At 39.4% G+C, this 21,879-nt stretch overlaps 1 protein-coding gene across 1 annotated transcript; it reads left to right on the top strand.

Annotated features, from left to right (window-relative positions):
• The first annotated feature begins 1,835 nt into the window (after positions 1–1,835).
• Positions 1,836–17,489, top strand: Sirt7 (sirtuin 7). Its single transcript, XM_045736515.2, has 9 exons — positions 1,836–2,078; positions 4,847–4,944; positions 5,116–5,206; positions 5,953–6,077; positions 9,303–9,474; positions 10,888–10,988; positions 11,560–11,695; positions 12,651–12,771; positions 14,014–17,489. The coding sequence occupies exons 1-9, from the start codon at positions 1,956–1,958 to the stop codon at positions 17,349–17,351; spliced, it is 4,305 nt and encodes a 1,434-aa protein (XP_045592471.2). The 5' UTR covers positions 1,836–1,955; the 3' UTR covers positions 17,352–17,489.
• The last annotated feature ends 4,390 nt before the right edge of the window (positions 17,490–21,879 follow it).

The raw sequence follows: 21,879 nt of genomic DNA, 5'->3' as shown, positions 1-21,879 counted from the left end.
GATAATTCAACAAAATATTACAATCTTGGTGCAAAATTCTTATATCTCTCAAGAATATCATCAACCTTTCCGTTGTGACACATCCAGGCTATTTGTTCAGGAACAGTCCTTATCTCAGTGTTTCTATATACATTAATCAACGGACAAAAAAAAAAAAAGCCTTAGTAAGCCTTAGTAAGACAGTAAGCCTTACGCTAGTCATATATTTATCTCTATGACAATTTTTTTGTTCATAGTATAAAATGTATTCTACAGTGTGTCCCTGTCTTTGTCTACACACTTTACACTTCACGTCGTCGTGAACCGGTGGTCCGTGAGAAAATTTTGGTGGTCCCATTCCTTGCATTTTTTATTATGTTTTATTAATAATAAAACAACATTAATATTCTAAGAAATTCTTTATTCTTAATGTTTTATTTTATTTGTGTATTGTATGTAACTGTGTGTTGTATGTGACTATTTTCTTTGACTGTTATATTTACTGGCATCAAATAGTTTGACTTTAATAACAATCATTTCTTGTTTGGTTTCAGATTCGAATGCAATAAACCCATAACGAGTGAAAAAAGCAAAGGAATATTTCGCATTTCTTTAGCACTTTCTTTAGTATTACAAAAGAGAGATTTTACTAGTGGAGGCTAATAGGGCAGCTTTACATTTCACGTTCTGTCCTGATTCCATGTATGACTTTTTTTTTTATTAACAAGCTTAGGTATACACAGCAATGTGCTGTTTCCCTATTATGTATGAAAGATTACACAGTGTAGGTCAAAAACTAGCTATAAGTTCATATAATATTCTCATCTCACAGGATGGTTAGTCATACATGGAGTCAGGGGAGCAAATACCAGCCTCAATACAAAAACAAATCAACTCTTACTAAACAACTAGCTATAAGTTCATCTAATATTCCCATCTTACAGGATGGTTAGTCATACATGGAATCAGGGGAGAAAATACCAGCATATATGACTGGCCTTCCTGTGAGGTGGGGATGTTGGATGAGCTCGTGGCTGATTTTTTATCTACACTGTGTAATCTTTCATACAGCAATGATATTATGTGGAGCTGAGCTGAATCATTGACGTCGGGGTTATGTCGTCTGGACCCGTGCCTTCTGTGCCGCCACACAGAAGCCTACTCCCCGGGGTCGATCTCGTAGGTGTCATTGACGCTGGAGCCCGCCCTCGCAGAGACTAGCCCCTGCAAGGCTGGCCCCAGGACGGGTGTGAGAGCTGGAACCCGTCTGCACAGAGGTCGACTCCCCAGGGTCGACCACGTGGCTGGCATTGTCGCTGGGGCAGGGAAAATCGCTCACAGAGAAAAGCCCCCTTCCCCAAGGCTGACCTCCAGTGTTATATAGTCGTAATGGCTTGGCACTTTCCCATGACAATTCCCTCTTCCCCAAAGACAGACCATAGGGCAGGTGTGGGAACTGGAACCCGTCCGCACAGAGGCCGACTCCCCAGGGGTCGACCTTGTGGCTGGCGTTGATGCTGGAGCCTGCCCTCGAGCTCCAACCCGTTTTCGCCGGTCCGCGAGTAGGTGGACCTTTTTCGGATATTAAGCCCTGCTGGTGCAACCCCCTGTAGGTGTGAGGAAACCCCCTGCCGGGACCGTGAATTCATGTTTGCACAAACTCCTGTTGATGCTGTAGGCACTCCCGCCTTCACAATATTCCTGCCGGCGAAGTGGGGAGTAACTCTTGGGCACGCCGTCGGGAGGAAGGGGACGGAGCTGCAGCTTCGGGGGAGTGGGCGGGTTTGGCCAGGGAGTGTCCTGAAAAAAAAGCCATCCGGTCAGCATGGGCGCCTGGTTAAGCCACAATGGCGATCCGGGGCCACAAAGTTTAGACTGCCCTTTCCCGCAGTCAGTGATGGGTCAGCAGAAGGAGCTTCCCACTCTCAGCTTGGCGGAGGTTCGTTGACTCCTCGCCAGGGGTCGGACGGTCGTCAATGTTTGTAAACACCACTATGGACGACGAGGAGGGCGGCGCGCCGGCCGAGCCTGCTAGGAGAAAGGCCGCTGCCACCGCCACCCTCAACATTAGCAAAAAAAATGCCACTCGGTTGAAAAGAGTAAGTGTCCCTCTGTGCCCCGGAGCGGGTACGAGCGCCGGAGAGGGGCGAGGCGGCGCGGAGAAGGGCTAAGATGCCAAGCTTTGGTTGGTCCGTCTTGAGAGGATATTGCCGAGGTGGCAGCTCAAGAGGGGCGGCTTTGTCGTTACACAGGGTCGGGTCGTTATCTAGGATTTCGTTGTTATCCGGGGCTTCGTAGGGGCAGTTGAGAGGGGGCTCGTTAGCCTGGGCTGTAGGGCGCTGATAACTTTTTGTGACAGCTTGTGATTGAAGCAGAGTCCCGTGAGAAGAGTTTAGAGGCTGCTTTGTTTACCATTGGGTGGTGGTGGCTGCCCTTATTGTTCTACTGTGCTCTGTCATGGAAACTCAATGTATAGTTTAATTATTAATTTAAAATGTAAGAATATAAGGCAGGACAAAATGATAGTTGAGTGCTATGTGAGGAAGAGTAGTATGTGGTACAATACCTAGACTTGACAGGGAAACTAAATTAAGATAGACAGTGTTGTATCAGATAGGACTATTAATAAACTGTTCTTGCCTTAAAAATGGAATAAATTAACTTGATGAGGTTCTGTTTAAATTTTGGCTAAACAAAGCCTTACTTAAAGGCTTATTGCAAGCCAAATCCTTGCTCTTCACATGTCTCTCTCCCCAGTGAACACAAAGTTTACTTCATTTCTTTGTGGTCATTGTCACTTCCTTGTGTTGTTTTTGACTGTCCGGTGTTTTACAGCCAGAGATCTTTTTCATCAGCTGGATTTTGACATTTGACCCCCAGCTTCAACATTATAAAAAGAGTTACAGATCAAATCATTGATAATCTTTATACAGGTTTCGTAGATCCTCAAATATTTTCAAATATGTATATGGAAAGATTGAGAGTTTTACTAGACTACTATTGCACAGTGCCATTTAGTTTCAATAGAGGAGTCATAGAGCTCTACATATTTTCTTGATGTTCAGTCCTGTACAGTATTTGGACTAAATTTGGACTTAATTTATCACAAGTTAGTTACTTAGACTGAGGAAAAAATACAACCTATCTGTGACATAGTGCTCTAATCTTAGCCACCTGTCCAATAAGCCTTTTATTAAAAAAAGTTTAACCATAGTTATTTTAATCATATTACTGGGTTTAACCATGAAAGTTGAATAAGTTTTGTCCCATAATTTATGATTATAGGCCATTTATTTACTGAGTAATTAGATGTGTACTGTATTTATTTGATTTCATAGTGTGAAATAGGGTATTTGTCAACCTTATGTTGGGAACACTTTACTGCTGAAAAATTTTGTTATTAAGTTAATGAATTTAAGTGTTTATTTCTCTGCTAATTATCTCATCATTATATTTTGACATATGTATATAGCAGTTGTTCATTTGATAAATTAATGCTCATTGATTGTGATTTACAGCTAATTTAATGATGATTATTGAAAATTAGAATATAAATTTTGCCTATATTATAATATTACTATGCTTTACTGTACTTTGACTTTGACAAAGTCAAAGTACTAAAGTCCTTTAGTATAAAGACCAAGAAGAGATAGTCTTTATTACCTAAAGTGGTGAGCAAAAATGCTCTTGCTTGTTGATAGGTCGTCTTTTGTCTCATTCAAGCTGATAAACAGGGGGGGGGGGGATAAGTTATGAGGAAAGAACACCAAGTTAAAGCCCCACTCCTATGCCAGGTAAGTCCACTACGGGCTCACCATATCCTGTTCTACTGTACTTGGAACTTTTTGTTCAGGGTAGCTGAATCTAAAACAACAAAGACGAGGAAAGAAGGAATTAAAAGGCAACTGGCAGTAAAAGAGTTAGGGAAGACATGATTGAAAACAAAAAAAAATTCTTGAGCATTTGCAGGACAGATTACTTGCAATGGTTGGTACATGAATAATGAGACAGTTCAAAACTAAGTTCCTAAATGAGCCACAAAAACATTGGAAAGAATTTTGTCTGTCATAATAATGAACAATTTTGAACGCTCTGTAAAGTGAAGTGGTGGAGGCAGGTTCAATAGAGCTTCAAATGTAAATATAACAACCCAGTAGGCTCAGGAACCTCTTCAGTATTTGATGATAGGTTGAGGGTACACTATTTGATTATAGGTTGGAACTAGAGTGCCAAAACTCAACCCCCATCAAGATCTATTTGGTGACTATTCTAGCCTGCCTTCCCAATAAAATAATATCCTTCCTTAATCTTCATCTGTCTATAGTAATAAGTAATGCTTTGCCCAAAACCCTTTGCAAAATAGTGGCTTAATTAGTATGTGTAATTCCTGTCCCCTACAATTGTACATTACTCGTATGTTTTTTGTACGCACATTATTTGTAATTATTATTATTATTATTATTATTATTATTATTATTATTATTATTATTATTATTATTATTATTATTATTATTATTATTATAGATTGTAAATTAAGCTTTCTTAATTTCTCTTGTTGACTGGTCCTTAGTCTCCGAGACTGCCTTTGTCACCCTTCCTGCTTGCATTCTATGGCATTTTTAATAGTTCTATAGTTTGGTGCCCATGACTGAACTGCATAATCTGAATGGAGTTTAGCAAGTGTTAAATAAATCTGAAGAATATTATTAAATGTTTTATTATTAAGGCTACTTAGATATGTACAATTCTGTATAGTAATTAAATATTATTTTCTAAATCTTAAGGGCTACTTTTTGTATTATGAAAAAGGCTGTGCTATTTATTCTGATAAAACGCTACAATATGATTACAGTACTGTTATTTATAGGTATCATCAATACTGAGAAAAAAGCGCAGCTCACTTACATTGGATGATAGACGACTGCTGGAAGAAAATGCTGAATTGGTGGAAGAGTTTTATAAAAGGTTAGCGAGGAATTTGTTTGTTCACTTTGTCTAGAAAGTGAGTTGCTTAAGTATACAGTAAAATCAATAGCTTTAATGGATGTGTTAAAAACTACAATGATCACTAGATTTGTTAAATGGTGACCACATTATAAATTTCATGCGCTATTTCTTTTTCCATCTTCACAACAGACGTGAGCGCCGGGCAGTGTGGCAGTCTCGGAAAACGGAGCAGGAAGACACGAAAGAAGACTTGCAGGCCAAGTGTGAGCAGTTGGCTCAGGTGGGAAGGCAGGAGCAGTATCTGTCATATTAACTGATAGTATATGAGGTCAGGAGCAGTATGTCAAGTTATAATGCAGGAGGGTAGGAGAAATAGCTGTCATGTTAACTGATAGTGTAGGAGCGCAGGAGAAGTACTGTATCTGTCATGTTAACTAACTTCCTTTCAGGCAGTTGTTTCCTTTATATATACTTTCTTGTGAGTTTTCTTCCTTGCTTATACTTTCTGATGGGTTTTCTGCCTTGCTTATATTTTCTGGTGGGTTTTCTTTCTTGCTTATACTTTCTGGTGAGTTTTCTGCCTTGCTTATACTTTCTGGTGGGTTTTCTTCCTTGCTTATACTTTCTGGTAGGTTTTCTGCCTTGCTTATACTTTCTGGTGAATTTACTGCCTTGCTTATACTTTCTGGTGGGTTTTCTTTCTTGCTTATACTTTCTGGTGGATTTTCTTTCTTGCTTATACTTTCTGGTGAGTTTTCTGCCTTGCTTATATTTTCTGGTGGGGTTTTTCTTGGTTTTAGCTTGATTTCAGATTCCCCAAGCTTCCCTTGCCTCATACAGAGAGCCAGATTCTGGTTCCGGTTCCTGGTTGGCTTGGGTGGATCTCATAGGCCTTATGTGCAATTCCTGAAGGTTTGGCTGTTGAAGTACGGCAGCTTGGAGAGCTGCTGCATGGGCCACTATAAAAGGGTGTTTCATTATATTGAGTGCTTGACTTTTCACTTTAATTATAGTATTTTGTTTCAGGCAATTCATGATGCGGAATTCCTAGTGGTGTATACTGGAGCTGGCATTTCTACAGCTGCTTCTATTCCTGATTATCGTGGCCCCAATGGTATATGGACAATGCTTCAGAAGGGCCTTGATGTTGGGTATGTCATAATAATTCTGGTAAATTAGTTGAAAAAAGTCTTGAGATTTGTTGTATTAGACTGTGTATTAGATTTTTCCAAGTCTAGCTTTGTGAAATGTAATTATGTCTCCAGTAGTTAATATGGATTTTTGAGTTTAGTTTCAATATTCAATTTTAGGATATTTTGGCTAGTGTATGGTTAGGGATTGAGCATATGAAATAAATATTTTAGTAATTCAATTTATCAAAATAATATCCACTTTATAAATTGTAGGTAAAGTTATCATATACAGTACAATAAAATTTGTTTTTCTGGATTTTGCTTTCTATTGTCTCAGAAAGTGCTTATACTTTAGGATGAAAATCTTTATACAACACTCAAAGGGAGTCCCCAATTTACTGATGAAATACATTCCAAAATTATTTTCATACGTTGATTGTTCGTATATTGGAACCAGATTTCCCACAAGCATTCCAAAATGGCTTTTCACAAGTTGGCTGTTCGTATCTTATAACCAGATTTCCCACAAGCATAATGTTGTATATTATGGAAACATTTCCGAACCATTTCTTGGGCAGCTGTTCATAAAGATCAGGTGTTTTGTATGTCAGATGTTTAGATGATCAGTAACCCCAGTATTTCTGAAATATAAATTACAGCAAGGGTATAGTTTTATTAAGCCTTTGTGGATTGTATTTCTGAATACTGACAGTAAGGATACTGTGAAGAGAGCACTGACGGAGTGTCACCAGTGGGGCTCAACGAGGCTCTGCCCTTTGTTTTCCCCATGACATTTTTGACAAGTTATGATATTTTGGTCATGGCATGTGATATTGTGAAAGGATGTTGTACTTCTTTGTGTTGGTTGACTCGTAACCATTTTACATTGCTCCAATATCTATTTGCAATTTCTTCCTGTGCACAAATCACCATATGTGATTTTTTCTCATTAGTTCTGAATATTTTTTCCGTGGGCACCTGGATATAGAACTTTTAAATGACTTGCCTGTTTAAGGGTTAACTCTTAGTTGCCTGGGAAAGGAGGGTGTGAATATCCTCTTCTCCGCTGCTGCTGCAGTAGAGGACATTGGTCCAGCAAGTGTTAAGCCAGTATGTATCCAAAATGGCATTCAGCCGCTGATGGTCCTTGACACAGGAAACTTAGCATTGTTGCTATTCTATTTTGTACTCAGCATGGGAACAATACACCCCCATCCCCCAAAACAAAACAAAATAAAGTAAGATGGAGTGAAGAGTGCCTTATGGGTTCTCTAACTAGCTGCTGCTGAGCTACCAGTACAAATAAAAATGAATCCAGGATGTAGGACTGCATCAGTTTATATATTTCTTTTATATGAAATCTCCTAGTCATGTGAGTTTGTTGTGTTCAAACCATGGATGTACACTTCTTGGTGCCAGTGTTACTGTCAAGTAGTTCCTTCATGGGAAAGTGAAGGATGTGCAAGACAGGGAAACAGGGATAATACTAAACTGTTCATAATTGTGGATTCCCCTCCTATTTAGGTACCACAATATTGTGGGTTCAGTGACACAAAGTCGGTATGCACTTCCCTGTACTAGTAATGCTTCTCATGCCATAAGCCTTCATAATTCATACTTACCATATGGTATCTTGCTGCAATCATTATGTATTGTTGATCAATACATAAAACTTACCATGAAGTTACATGATAAGGATACCTTATAGTATTGTCTTGCTTATTTAGTATTGCATAGTTTTTCTTCTGACAAGATTGCATTCAATATACTGAATGCATGTTTGTATGGAATGTACTCTTAAAATACCTAAATTTGAACAAAAAATGTACAGCTTCTGTTGAAACTGAGCAATGCTGTCCCAAGCTAGAATTTGATTTAAGCATGGACCCCTATGGATCCTCTCCAAACCATGACCTGGGTCAACCCAGGACATGGTACCATACTTCTGCTAAGCTCTTGTTGACCTGTGTCTGATGGTGATAAGGAACTTTTCAAATAGTCTTGTTATCTAGCTGGCTAATTACTCACTACATTCAATCACCACTACATGACAACACAACCACTTTAGCACCTTTAGAGGAGCCAGCCACCCTCATTTGTTACCTGGTATTCCACCTGTTTCTTCTCACCTTTGTAGTGGTAGATTCTCTTGAGTTATCTGGTGGAGCCAGTTATTTGCATACCTGTGACTAGTGTTATTTGCTGCTGCTTCTCTGCATTTGTCTGGTTAAGCCATCAGTATTGTCTAACACCCCTGTCTTACCTTGGCTGTGTCTTTTGAACTCTGTCACAGGCCTAGACCTTGGTGCCATGCTCTGTTTACATTTGTACTCAAAAGAGTCAACCATGTGTATTTTCTCAGCTCAACTATTGAGTTGCTCCCTAGACACAGTCATGGCAGATCAACATTTACATCTCAGCCTAGTGGAGATCTTTTTAAGCATTCTTGAAGGATCATACTGTGGTGAACAATACAGGGAATTGCTGTATTCAGCCTTGACTGACCTCTAGAAGGTTCATCCATGTACACTCAGTTGCCCTGCAAGAACCACTCAGTGTCAAGGTGATTGAAGAATATTGCTGTGCTGTTAGTTGACCTACCTGGCTCCTGTATAATGCAGAGTTCCACATTTTACACATACATTATTCAGTAAAAATTGTAGTCATGTTATATATTTATAAGTCCATTAATAATTCATTGTTCATAAATAAATGCTGATTTATTAGGACATTTTTGTTTGTTTTGCTTATTGTATGAATGCCTCAGAGTTAAGCAAGCATTTTTAGGTGTTCATTTGAAATGTCATATTTGGAATGCCTATTGAGTGTTTGTAAATAATCTTATGTAAGAAATGAATATGTAGTAACTGCCCCTTCTGTTGAGAGGTCATTTGTGTCAATCATGTTTAGCCTTTCTACAGGAATGTCTTTAGAAAGAGGGATGGTTAAGCTCAAAACATAAATAAGTTGATTGTTTATTTGGTCACCTAATCTGTATAATCCAAAAAGAAAAGTTTGATTGCTTGTATCAGCTTATCACTGAATATTTCTGTGATTATAATAATATTGTAATGTATAAATAAGCATTTACTGTAATTGTTTTATTGCAGTATTACACATTTATAGCTTTTGAACCAGTGAGTAATATTTTCAGAGCTTTGGATATACTAAGTGCTGCAGTATAACTACTGATATCTGCAGCTCTGAAGTTACATGATCAAGTGCAGTGTATTGTATCCCCAGGCACCATGACTTGTCTGCGGCAGAGCCAACACTGACGCACATGGCCTTATCCGCTCTGTACCAGCAAGGTATCGTGCGGCACGTGGTTTCCCAAAACTGTGATGGGTTGCATCTGCGCTCTGGTTTGCCAAAGACAGCTATGTCAGAAGTACATGGGAATATGTACATTGAGGTTGGTATTGTTTAGATATCAGTACTGTATTTTTCCATATTCAAGATAATTGCTCTAGTGTATATTCAGTTATCATACAGTACATGCATTATTATCAACAAATGATTTTGGTAATGATGAACTACTACTATGTATGGGGGTGAAAGGATAGAATGGGAGAGAACACTGATTATGTATTCTTGGAAAAGTGCATAGAATTGTATGAGAATAGAAATGCCAAATGGCACTTTTCACCATGTTAAAAGTGTCACCTTAAAAATCTGGGTAATCGTATTCTGAACAGGTAATCTATGTTATTGTGACTCCTCATCTGCTTTTTGTCAGTTGTTTCATAATGGCGACACATTACTTTTGCCTCTGTCACTCTGCTTGGTAGGCTTAAGTTTTTTTTTTTTTTTTTGCATCCATGGGTGTGCAATATTTGTTGTCCCTGGACATCTGTGATGATTGAGCCACCCTCCATGGTGGTGGCCTATCAGGCAACTTCTACATTCTGTGTTCAGTGGGTATGTTACGATAATGACTTTTGCATCTTCCCCTTCCCTTGGCATAGTTGCTCAACCATGCATTGAGTTTTGGCAGGAGGTTTGTCTCCACCTCTAACCTGAAATTGGCTTATATCACAGTAAGGGAATTTGTGGCAGTTTTAACAGCCTTTCGTCACATCCCTCTCTCAGTGAGCCCTGTGATTGTGCCTCACTCGCATTGCATGTTGGTGGCCCACTGCCTCAATGGAGGGAGCATCAGTTGCTCCCTTTCCTTGTTGGGTGGAATCTCCAGATACTGTACAATAATCTCATTTCTGGATTCTTGGGATTTAGTCCTAAATGCAGATCTGGAGGACTCATTCCTTTGGATTTTTGAGACGTTTTGGCCTTTCCCAAGATGGATCTCTTTGCTTTGGTGTCCCCTGGTGAAGGACACCAAGGTGCTTTCCGTATTGTTGTTTTCTTTGTGAATCCCATTTCTTTAGGCTAATTTCCAAGGCAAGGCTTTCTCAGGTTATCTATCTAACCTGATTGATAATTTATTTCAGCCTGTTAACTTTCCATTACTCCCCTAATTTTAAAATTAGTTTGATGAGGTAAGCTCTATCTGTGATCATGAGGTGCACCAACTATCCATCTAGCTGGTGATATTTATTTTAAATAACGCAGAATCGTAAAGAGATACGGTACAAATAGTAATAGAATTATGTATATTTTACCTACTCCGACAGTCAATATCATGCCTGGAGATTTTATGTTCCAGTCTCTCGCACTCTTTGAAAAAATATTATATTTTCACATGGAATAACATTAGCAGCTCATGTTAAGTTTATTATTACTTGTACAGTATATCGTTATTTTATTCATGACTGACATTTTGTTTGAAGTAATTGATTAAAATTGATAAATGTACTCTTCTATGTAGGTGTGTAAGCATTGTGTGCCAGCACGGGAATACGTGAGAACATTCGATGTGACAGAGAGAACCTCCATCTACAAGCATACTACCAGCCGACGCTGCTACAGGTGGGTAGGGTATTGTTCCTAGTGCAGCGTAATCATTTTCATATTCAAAGTCCTTGACAGGTAAAGGTAGTTAACTCTTGGGGTCATTGTGACACTGAGGCATCAAGAAAGTCTGGGTTCCTATTGTGACACTGAGATATCCACAGATTTATAAATTAGGCATACTGCTAAAGCCAGTCTTTTTGTCCATGACTGAATGGTTTATGCTTCCATTTTGGGACTTGCTAATGTCTTGGTTGTATCCAATCTACTTTCTCTTGGGGGAGGATTGCTCTTATACTCATGAATTTACTACCAATTTCCCCATCACCTTTGAGTGCAAAAATTTTGACTTTAAGCTAATGTATTTTAAAATATAATCTTTTCTGGCTGATATAAATGTCCATTAAAGTTTTAGAATATCAGCCATGTTCCTTGTTTTTTCTTTACAATAAAACAAATTGACGAGTTTTAAAGAATATAAATAGCTCAAGGAAGCAGAATTTTCATATTAAACATATGTAGGTAGAGAGTAGTTTTATAAATCTATTATATTGTGAATCTGTTTTGAATTCATAAATTATGTTTTCAGATGCGGTGAACCATTAATAGACACTATTGTTCATTTTGGTGAGAGAGGGAAGCTTCGGTGGCCTCTGAACTGGCAGGGAGCATGCCAGGCTGCTAATGCTTGTGATACCATCCTATGTCTAGGCTCCAGTCTGAAGGTTTGTCTAGGGTTTTTATAAATGTATCTTTATACAGTAAAGCCTCGATTAACAAATTTCCGATTGGAGCATACTGTACTTTCCATGCCAGATTTACTTGCCCGAGAATCGTGCCCTGTTTCTACGAACAAGAGTTCGCAGAAGCAGGGGATGTGTGGATTTGCTTAGGGTGATTGGTTCTTTTTCCTTTGAAAATGACTTAGACAATATGCTAGATGTAGTTAAATCTCTTTATAGACAAGTTCTCTTCATAGTTGTCCTTCATATGACTGGTTGAAATAAAAATTTTGCTCAGTGACATCAGCTCATAGAGCATAGGAAATATTAGGGTATGAATGGTAACACACTTATTATGGCTCCAGTCACGATCTTAATAATGTTTGTATATGGACTCGGTGTTACAAGAAACAGTTGGGAGTCTTGGGAAAGCTATTGTTGATATTTAAAACCAATTTCTACTGTTTGTTTTCATTTTGAGTTGGCATGGTTTTCGTTTACTCAAGTATTGCCCTGCTACCTATTGAAAATGAGTTTTAGTGTGGGAACCGTGAGAAATAAGCTAGATGCGGTTAAATTTGTTTATAGACATGTTCATTTGATAGTTGCCTATTATATTATAGGTTGAAATTAAAATTTCCATAAGTGAAATTAAACCCATAGAGCATGGTGAATGCATCCTGGAAGCATCTCTGGTTGCAACAAATCTCTCACTGCAACGAATTGGGGGTTGGCCCCATATACAATAGTTCATTGAATTGAGGTTGTACTGTATTGGTGTGTAGGATTTGGTTGAAGGAACATTGCTGTTTAGGTTCTTATGTAAAGAAGATTGCCGTCTCTTTGGTCTAATGAATGTATTGATTAATTATATACCAATGCACAGTGGTTTTATTTGGGTGCAGAATTTGTACTTTGATATTGGAATATTACAGATCATTGAACATTTTCCTTGCAGGTCTTGAAGAAATATACGTGGCTGTGGCAGATGGACCGGCCGGCAAAGAAGCGGCCGCAGCTGTATATCGTCAACCTGCAGTGGACACCAAAAGATAAGGACGCTACACTTAAGATAAATGGTAAAAAGAGTACAGTATGCTTATATATACAGATTCTATGTTCCCAGATATTTTGTTTAGTCAAAATATCTGAATATATGTTGCTAGTTTTTCCTCTCTCATTTGGATTGAGGTTTTTACTGCATGCATTGTACATCCTCTTATCTCACTGGTAGATAACCTCAACACACACAAAGTAAGATATTAAAGATAATCTTCCATATTGCTAGATTCATTGCCATCATTTATTATGTACAATCGACTGGTATGTTACACAAGGCCTTCATTCATCATTCAACAAAACACTTTTTCTGCACTTAATCATCAGTCATCGTGCTTTCAGCATTTCCTGTAATATTGTACTTTTTATTTATCATCCCAAAAATCCAGCTCCCAGATTATTCTGCAACTGCACCTCTTTATTGTGCAGGTAGGGCTGTGTAGAAGTTCACATTGGCAGCATTTGTGTTAAGTCGTAGGTTAAATTGTCCATAATGCATCTACTTTCAACATCACCTGACTGTGATTAATATATATTGCTGTGTATATCAATGCTTTATCACAGTTTCTTATAGCTACAATTTACCGTGTTAGCCTTCATTTCCACCCTTTTCCCATATGTTTAGTCTTTGAATGTTCCAATAATTATTTGTCTTTATATCCCCTGCATTATAAGAGGATGGATTAGGCACTCGACTCAAAATATCTTTATACCAAAGACAAAAACCTTAGCACCGGTGTAGTGTGTCGACCTGCTCTCTGTCTGCCCTATGGAGCAAGCAAGTGTTCTGCTCACTCAGAAAGATGCTTTTCATATACCCCCTCGAAGCTAGATTTTTAGATGACGAATGTCAAGAATCACTCGAAACATAGTCACACAATGTGATGGGTTACTGCTTTGGATGTTATGCATTAGTGTGATGGTGCTGGTTCTGCATGTTACTTGTTAGTGTGAGAGAAATTGCGAATGGAATGGATGAGTGAGTGAGGTTACTTTGAGGTGCTTCCGGGGCTTAGCGTCCCCGCGGCCCGGTCGTCGACCAGGCCTCCTGAGCATAGAACTTTTTGAGTAACTTTAATCTTTTCTCCCTACATTGCTATTTTATTTTTCTTCAGACTCTTGGCACCCTGCCCTATAAAAATTTGAAACAAGATTATGTTGATGTTGATGATCACGATGATGATTGTAGTTTAAGCAACATCGTTGTTAACTAAAGATTATGCATATATGAAACAACATGCATGGTCCCATTCTCCTTTCAGGTAAATGTGATGAGGTGATGGCCTTAGTGATGAAAGCTTTAGGCTATGAATTGCCTTTCTATTCACGCTCCAGTGATCCAATTTTCAACCTTTCAACTCAACTCCACCCCGCTGAAGCTGCCACCTCCTCCCGTCCACTCCTGATTCCTCCACCAGAAGATGATGAGGCACTGGACGTGGTGGAAAACAAAGATCCGGTGGTTACAGGGCACGATGTAAGATGGAGTGGGAAGGTAGACAGGAATGGCAAGCATTCTGAAGAGGTTAAAGAAGAAAATCTAGAAAATGAAGTCAAAGATGAGAAATGTGACATAAAAAGTGAAACTAAACATGACATAAAACCTGTGAATGGTGTTCATTCAGCTTTGAATTTTGCTCTCCATACTCAGTCATTCGAAAATGCAAATAGTGATTCTAAAGATGAGTGTAAACCCATTTTAGACGAGTCTAATAGTTTGATAAAAAGTGAAGGTGAATTAATCAATGATGTGAAGGATGAAATGGATATCAAAGAGGAAAAGACATGGAATAATGGGGAGAGCTTTCCAGGTCACTACAGTGAGCTGTACAGAGCCCTAACAGTCAAGAGTAAAAGTAATGAAGGTCATGAGGCATTGGAAAGCTCCGTCGACATGGAAGAAATGAAAAGTGAGCCCTCGGACAGTGATGAAGACTTTCAAACTTCTGATGCTGAAGGGGACCCATGGCTAAGTGACAAACTAGAAGAGAATACATTAGATGAAGAGAGTTCGTGTACCGATTCAGACTCCAGTGAACAAATGGATGATTGTCAGACAGAGGATTCTGAAATGAACATTTCAGACCCTCATCCACTGAAACCCAATAACATTGACTATTTCAAGTTAGCTTATGCATCTACCAATGTTCAGATGGCCAAGCAAGGTCAGGCCATTTTAAAACAAAATGACTTTTATGGTACTGGCCTCTGCATAAGATCGTTTGTTGACAACTCTAAAACCAGTGATAGGAATTATAAGCCTGCTTCAAATAGAGGGGTAAAGTCAAGTACTATTGTGACTGCAAGCGAGAACACTCCTCAGAATGCAGTTGCAGGCGTGGAGGCTCCTACAAGTAAATTAACAAGTGTGAAAAGTACATGCAGTAAACACAAACAAAGTGTATGTCATAGTGAGCGGGATGGAAGTGATACCTCTTCCTGTGTGCAGGATGGAAGTGATACCTCTTCCCATGTACGGGATGGAAGTGATACCTCTTCCTGTGTGCGGGATGGATGGGATGCCTCTTCCCGTGCGTGGGATGGAAGTGATACTCTTTCCCATGTGCAGGATGGAAGGAGTACCGCTTCCCAATTACGGGATGGAAGTGATACCTCTTCCCATTTATGGGATGGAAGTGATATTTCTTCTCATTTACGGGATGGAAGTGATATCTCTTCCCGTGTGCAGGATGGAAATGATACCTCTTCCCGTGTACGAGATGGAAGTGATACCTCTTCCTGTGTGCAGGTTGGAAGGGATGCCTCTTCCCGTGTGTGGGATGGAAATGCTACCTCTTCCTGTGTGCAAGATGGAAGCGATACCTCTTCCCATGTACGGGATGGAAGTGATACCTCTTCCCATGTACGGGATGGAAGTGATACCTCTTCCTGTGAGCGGGATGGAAGTGATACCTCTTCCCTTGCAACAACCACAGTTTTGTCTGAATTGTCTAGTCTTCCCAACCATTGCAAGTCTCCTACTGCAATGAGTGTGTGTACAAGAAATTGTAATAAGATGTTATCTGTGTGTTCAAGTGAATATGAAAATATATTGACTTCATGTTCGGGGAACTGTAAGCAGAAGTGCGTATGTTGTAATAATCACGAGAGTGATGCAGCGGCAGTGAGTCTTTCTTACAGTCGTTTGAAAACATCAAATCACGTGCTGAAAAAAACACATGATTCAAAGATTTCTTTGAGAATGCCACTATTTTCATCCAAGATACAAGTGAATGATATTAATGAGGCAGAAACTGCCCCTCAGAAGTGTGACGTTCCAATACAAAACACTGTTGATTGTCAGGGAGACAGGTCTTTGACTCGGAGAAATAGTGCGTCTTCAGATGGGAGTTTTATGTTAAGAACGCACATTGTTGATGGCATAATCAGAACAGCTTGTGTTGAAACTCTTACAGATGATAAGCCTGAAGATGAAAATGTGCTTGTTCCTTCCATAGGCATTACCCATAAGGTTTCTCTTCCAAAAGACAATATTACTAGGATAACTCTTCCTTCTCATATTGGTACTAAGAGTCTCAGCATTCCCTTGTGCAATAATTCTTCTTTATGTCAAGAAAACTTTGTCTCAAAAACCCAGGTCAGTGCCATCGCTCAGCACTCAAACTTTAAAAACGTTGATTCCAAGTTTGTGCCTCAGCTCAGGGTTTCTGAAAGTGATGAGTTGAAATCTATTTGGCAACAAAGTTTTTGTGGTTCCAGCAATGAGAAAAACTTGAGTACGTTAGCAATGATGATGGGCATGAAAGAGTGTAGACTTATTAAATGTGAAAATAGGGATCCTAATAATATAAAACCCAGAGGAGACGAAATAGTTCAGAGTCCAGAGAAGTCGAGCTCGGTTATTCTCAAAAACATTTGCACAGAAGCCCTAAATGACAGTGTTGCTCGACAGAAAGGCTCGGCAAAACGTAAACTTAAAGGGTGTGACAATGAGGATGTGAAGTGTATTTGGTTTTGGGGATTTGATAGTAATGTTGAAAATAAAGAAAAGGAGTTTAATGAAAGTCCTGGTAACATGATCAGTGGTGATGAATCCCCAATTATGAACGGCTTGGGTGAAGTTAGTATGGACACAGATGGTAATGAATGTCTGCCTGTTGGGCGAGTGACCAGAAGTAGGACTCGAGCGTCCAGTGATTCTCGAGTTGCCCCTGAAGTTGATGTCTTTAAATGTCACTGTAATGGGAGTAACCCAGAATTGTGTAAAACAGCAAGACTGCGAGCCTCACGAGCTGTATGTGATGCTGATGTTGAAAAAGCGAGGGAAATTATTAGAAGACGACGCACGTACAACTACCGAAAGTATGAACCTGTATTTGAGAAAAAGCTTAAGAGTTTTACATATGAAAGAATAAGGGTAAAAAGAAAATCTAAATTTGAATCTGTACATAGCAATGATTTAGAGAATGTAGATGAAGAGGAATATTATGAGCAAGAAAATGAAGCAAAAGAGGATGAACAAAAAGTCAGTGATAGTGAAGAATGTAGAGAAAAAGATGAAAAAGGTGAGAAAAAAATTACACCAGGGTGGTATGGAAAGGGATTGAGAAAAGGCATGAAAAAGAAAACACGAGTGTGACACAAAAACGCACAAGTTTGGTTGAGTTTCCATGTACCATACACATATATTAAAAGCTCCTGTTTCCTGTATGGAACGAGAAGCTGGTCAGTAGCATGTACCTGAAGATGACATGTGAGGTGGGATCAAAGATTTTATGTTGATATTATATTTTTTGAAAGTTGCCATTATTTATCATTTGATATTGACAAGAGAGGCTTTCACCAGGCATAATTCCATAGAGAATATGGAAGGTGAATGTACATTATTAATGTATATAATTTCCTTCATAGCTCGAAGGTGTGTATATTTTGAATAATACTTTCCGACTTCCTTTTGGTACATCATTTAACCTCAGTAAGTCAATACTGTAGTTCTATCATTGTATGTAAAAAGGTTGAAATTTTCATGGCTGATAAATCCATAGAAGCTCACATTGACCTCTATAACTTATTGTAATAGATCTCTTTATAAAATAAGATGTATGTTTTAATGTACAGGAGATAAGTTATTAGCAAAACTGTTCTGAGAATGTGAGAAATTTGCAAGTCCTGGTAAATGTGTATTGAATATAGTATTTATATTTACTGTCTTATTATGTTTGATCTCTAAGTAGAATAAATAGGGTAGGATTGATCAAAGATTACTCTTAAAATTTTTGACATCCTACCCCTTATAGGTCATTTTTACTGTAGAAGTTTGCTGAATGGTTTTTTTAAAACTTGGGCTTGTTTTATTACATATAAGATATGTCACATTAACATTTATTGCGAATGATAAACTGTGTGAAAGTTTAGAAGATATTAAGGTATTTAGGATTGGGTGTATGTGAGAATATTAAAATAATTTGTCTGAAAATATGTGAAGTATTTGCTTGTTCCGGTACTTCATAACACTAGATTATAAGCGGATAACCGAATTCCTCAATTAATCACTGCCTGTTTACTGTTATGTGTTGCTTTGTCTCCAAGAAAGAGACGGCACTCAGGAACCCGTACCTCGTAAATATGTTTCAGGGAATGCCACACCATGATGGGAGGGCGTGGCTTCTTAAGAATCATTAAGGTGAATATTTGGCCTTCTGCTTGTTAAACACACACAAAGTTCTTTGGAGTACTGTATGCATGGTTTCCTATTTTATTTAATGGAGATTCATATTAGCTGTTGTAAAGTTATGACTGAGATGTTATTGATGAGTAAATGGTTGTCCTTGCATGCAGGTGCTCAACAACCTGTAAATGGCAGCTGTCTTTTGGTGTCACTCATAGTCACAAGTAAGATCTGAAATGCTATAAAAGAAACAATTTGGCTTAAGTCAAGGTTCAGTGCATATTTATGGTACAGTTCAAAATTCCAGGTTATTTCCCCACCACCATCCATATCATATCCTAAAAGAATGTCAACTCAAAAAAAAAAAAAATAACACTTTTGCATTCTGGGCTTGCACACACCAGACTACCCCAAGGTGGCCCGGGGATTTCCCGTGAGAGCGAGGCAACACTGAAAAGAGAATGTGTATTCTCTTTTCAGTTTTATCACCTCAGTTTTCATTATACGTCGTTCATTTTGGTATCAAAATGTTCGCAATAGATTTCCCTACAGGAGTATATGCATATGAGGTTCAAAAGCCCGGCATGCCACCCCACACCAAACCCAGAAATCGGCTGAGCATTACTCGTGAGCGAGCAAGAGCAATAAAATGTGTATACTCTTTTTCACTTTTGTCACCTCAATTCTCGTGCTACCTCTTTTGTTATCAATTTGTTTGCAATAGAATTCCCTACAGGGATATATGCATATAAGCCAAAAGCCTGGCACGCCCCACCCGCAGCAAAGTCAAAAGTTGGCCAAGCGTTATCCATGAGCCAGCACCCATTGGCGCACTCGCAAATGTATTTATTCTTTTCAAGTTTCTCACCTCAATTGTCATTGTATGTCATTCATTTTGGTACCAAATGTTCGCATTGGAATTCCCTACAGCAGTATATGCATATAAGGTCCAAAAGCCAGGTGCACCTCACCCGCAGCAAAGCCGAAAGTCGGCCAAGCGTTACCCTGTGAGCGAGCACCCATTGGCACACCCGCAACACCTGCTCACAAATATATTTACTCTTTTCAAGTTTCTCACCTCAATTTTCACCTCAGTTTGCAATAGACTGGAAAGATGTTGGCACACATTAAAACCAGTCCCATAAAGATAGGATAAAAACTTGAACTTTAACAAATATTTTAATTTTGAACGCCACCTACGTCCCTAAGGAACATCTACAGAGTTATTTTTGGCTGTCATCTCCGTCCCTAAGGAACAAAAGTGTTAATATAAATTGTACAGCTTTTGTGGAAATGGTAAAGGTTTTCTCTTATGTACCCAGTATTGCCGTGAAAGGAAATAATATACAGTACGTATATGTTAACTATTTGTGGGAAATGTTAGTTGATGTTTGGTGCTGTAAGAGCTTAGTAATTTGGATTCCAGTAACCTGAATCTCTTGAGAAATTTGAATGAATTAACATTCAGGTTTTTTATTTATTATTTTTTTTTTTTTTATCTTTTGACCCGAACAGGAATTTGAGAAACCCAAATAAATTTGATTTCTTGACTTCTCAACTTGAAAAGAAATTCGGGTTATTGCGATTTCTGCTGAATGAGAACCCCAAATAAGTTCAAATTTATTGAATTTTAACATTCCTAGTTAAAAATGAAACATCCAGGAACTTGAATGGGAGGATTTATGAGCATAAGTATTTGTGTGCATGCAGATATCATTGTAAAGACAAAAACAACATTAGTGTATAGAATCAATAGCCATCAAACCCTACAACATCAATTGCTATCGATGAAAATTTGGCTTTGCTACTCTGCTAAATTAGTTGTTAACAAATATGAATTATGATTAACAAAATCTGTCACCTCCCTGACCTCACCACACCAACACCTCCCTGGCTTCGTCCTGCCTTCACTTCCCTATCCATGCACCATCTTCACCTCCCTGATCTGACCTGACCTTTACTTCCCTTATCTCGCTCCTCCTTCACCTCCTTGACCTCACCCCCACCTTCACCTCCCTGACCTCACCCCCCACCTTCACCTCCCTGACCACACCCCCACCTTCACCTCCCTGACCTCACCCCCCACCTTCACCTCCCTGACCTCACCACCACCTTCACCTCCCTGACCTCACCCCCACCTTCACCTCCCTGACCTCACCCCCCCCCCCTTCACCTCCCTGACCTCACCACCACCTTCACCTCCCTGACCTCACCCCCACCTTCACCTCCCTGACCTCACCCCCACCTTCACCTCCCTGACCTCACCACCACCTTCACCTCCCTGACCTCACCACCACCTTCACCTCCCTGACCTCACCCCCACCTTCACCTCCCTGACCTCACCCCCCCCCCCTTCACCTCCCTGACCTCACCACCACCTTCACCTCCCTGACCTCACCCCCACCTTCACCTCCCTGACCGCACCCCCCACCTTCACCTCCCTGACCTCACCCCCCCCCCCTTCACCTCCCTGACCTCAACCCCACCTTCACCTCCCTGACCTCACCCCCACCTTCACCTCCCTGACCTCACCCCCACCTTCACCTCCCTGACCTCACCCCCCCCCCCCCTTCACCTCCCTGACCTCACCCCCACCTTCACCTCCCTGACCTCACCCCACCTTCACAAGGTCAGGGGAAAATATTGCAAATCAAATGCAATATCATTCATAGATAACTGGGAACACTTCTATGGAAGAAATTACATTTATGCTCGGGATGGGGTGCATCTTTCTAGGGCTGGGGGTTGTTGCTGTTGCGAACTCGTTGGAACTTGTGGTGGGAGGGTTTTGTTTGGGTTTAAACTGTTAGTAGATAGTGGTATGGGAATTGATATGGAGAAAGGAGGTAATAAAAGTATGTGTTTGTGGGAGAAACAAATTGGTAAAATGATCAGGGAAAGAGAAGGGCCTCAAAATAACAATACTGTAATTGGAGTTACATAGAGGCCACCAAACTTAGATAGAATGGAAGCAAAGCATCTATGGGATGAAATATCTAGAGCATCTAGGTCTAACAGTATTTGTCATGGGTGACATTAATTTGAGTGGAATAAACTGATTTAACAGAACAGGGAATAATGAAACAGAAGATTTTGTAGAAATAACTAACGATTGCTTTCTTATGCAACAGAATAAGGAACCAACACGGGAAAATAATATTTTAGATTTACTGTTAACTAACAGGGAAACACAAATTAATGACATCAAAATAGGGAGTGAGCTAAGGGACAGTGATCGCAAAGAAATCAGATTTAGCATAGAATAGAATAGATCTGTAGGAGAAAATTCTGTTAAAGTGCCAGATTTTTGGAAAGCTGATTTTAATTGCCTAAGAAATTTTTTGGGTCAAATAGATTGGAAAGTCTTGGGCATGGGGGGGTGGGCCGGTCTTGGAGCAAGACGTGAACCCAGCAATGGGTGATGTAATAAAGGAATTTCAATGTGGATTCAAAATATAACTTATTTAAAAAAAATTTAAATAAAGCACAGGAACGTAGT

The sequence above is a fragment of the Procambarus clarkii genome, chromosome 18 (genome assembly GCF_040958095.1).
Source record: "Procambarus clarkii isolate CNS0578487 chromosome 18, FALCON_Pclarkii_2.0, whole genome shotgun sequence".
Classification (NCBI taxonomy): domain Eukaryota; kingdom Metazoa; phylum Arthropoda; class Malacostraca; order Decapoda; family Cambaridae; genus Procambarus; species Procambarus clarkii.
The sequence above is the reverse complement of the archived record's forward strand: the minus strand, read 5'-3'. Positions and strand labels throughout refer to the sequence as shown.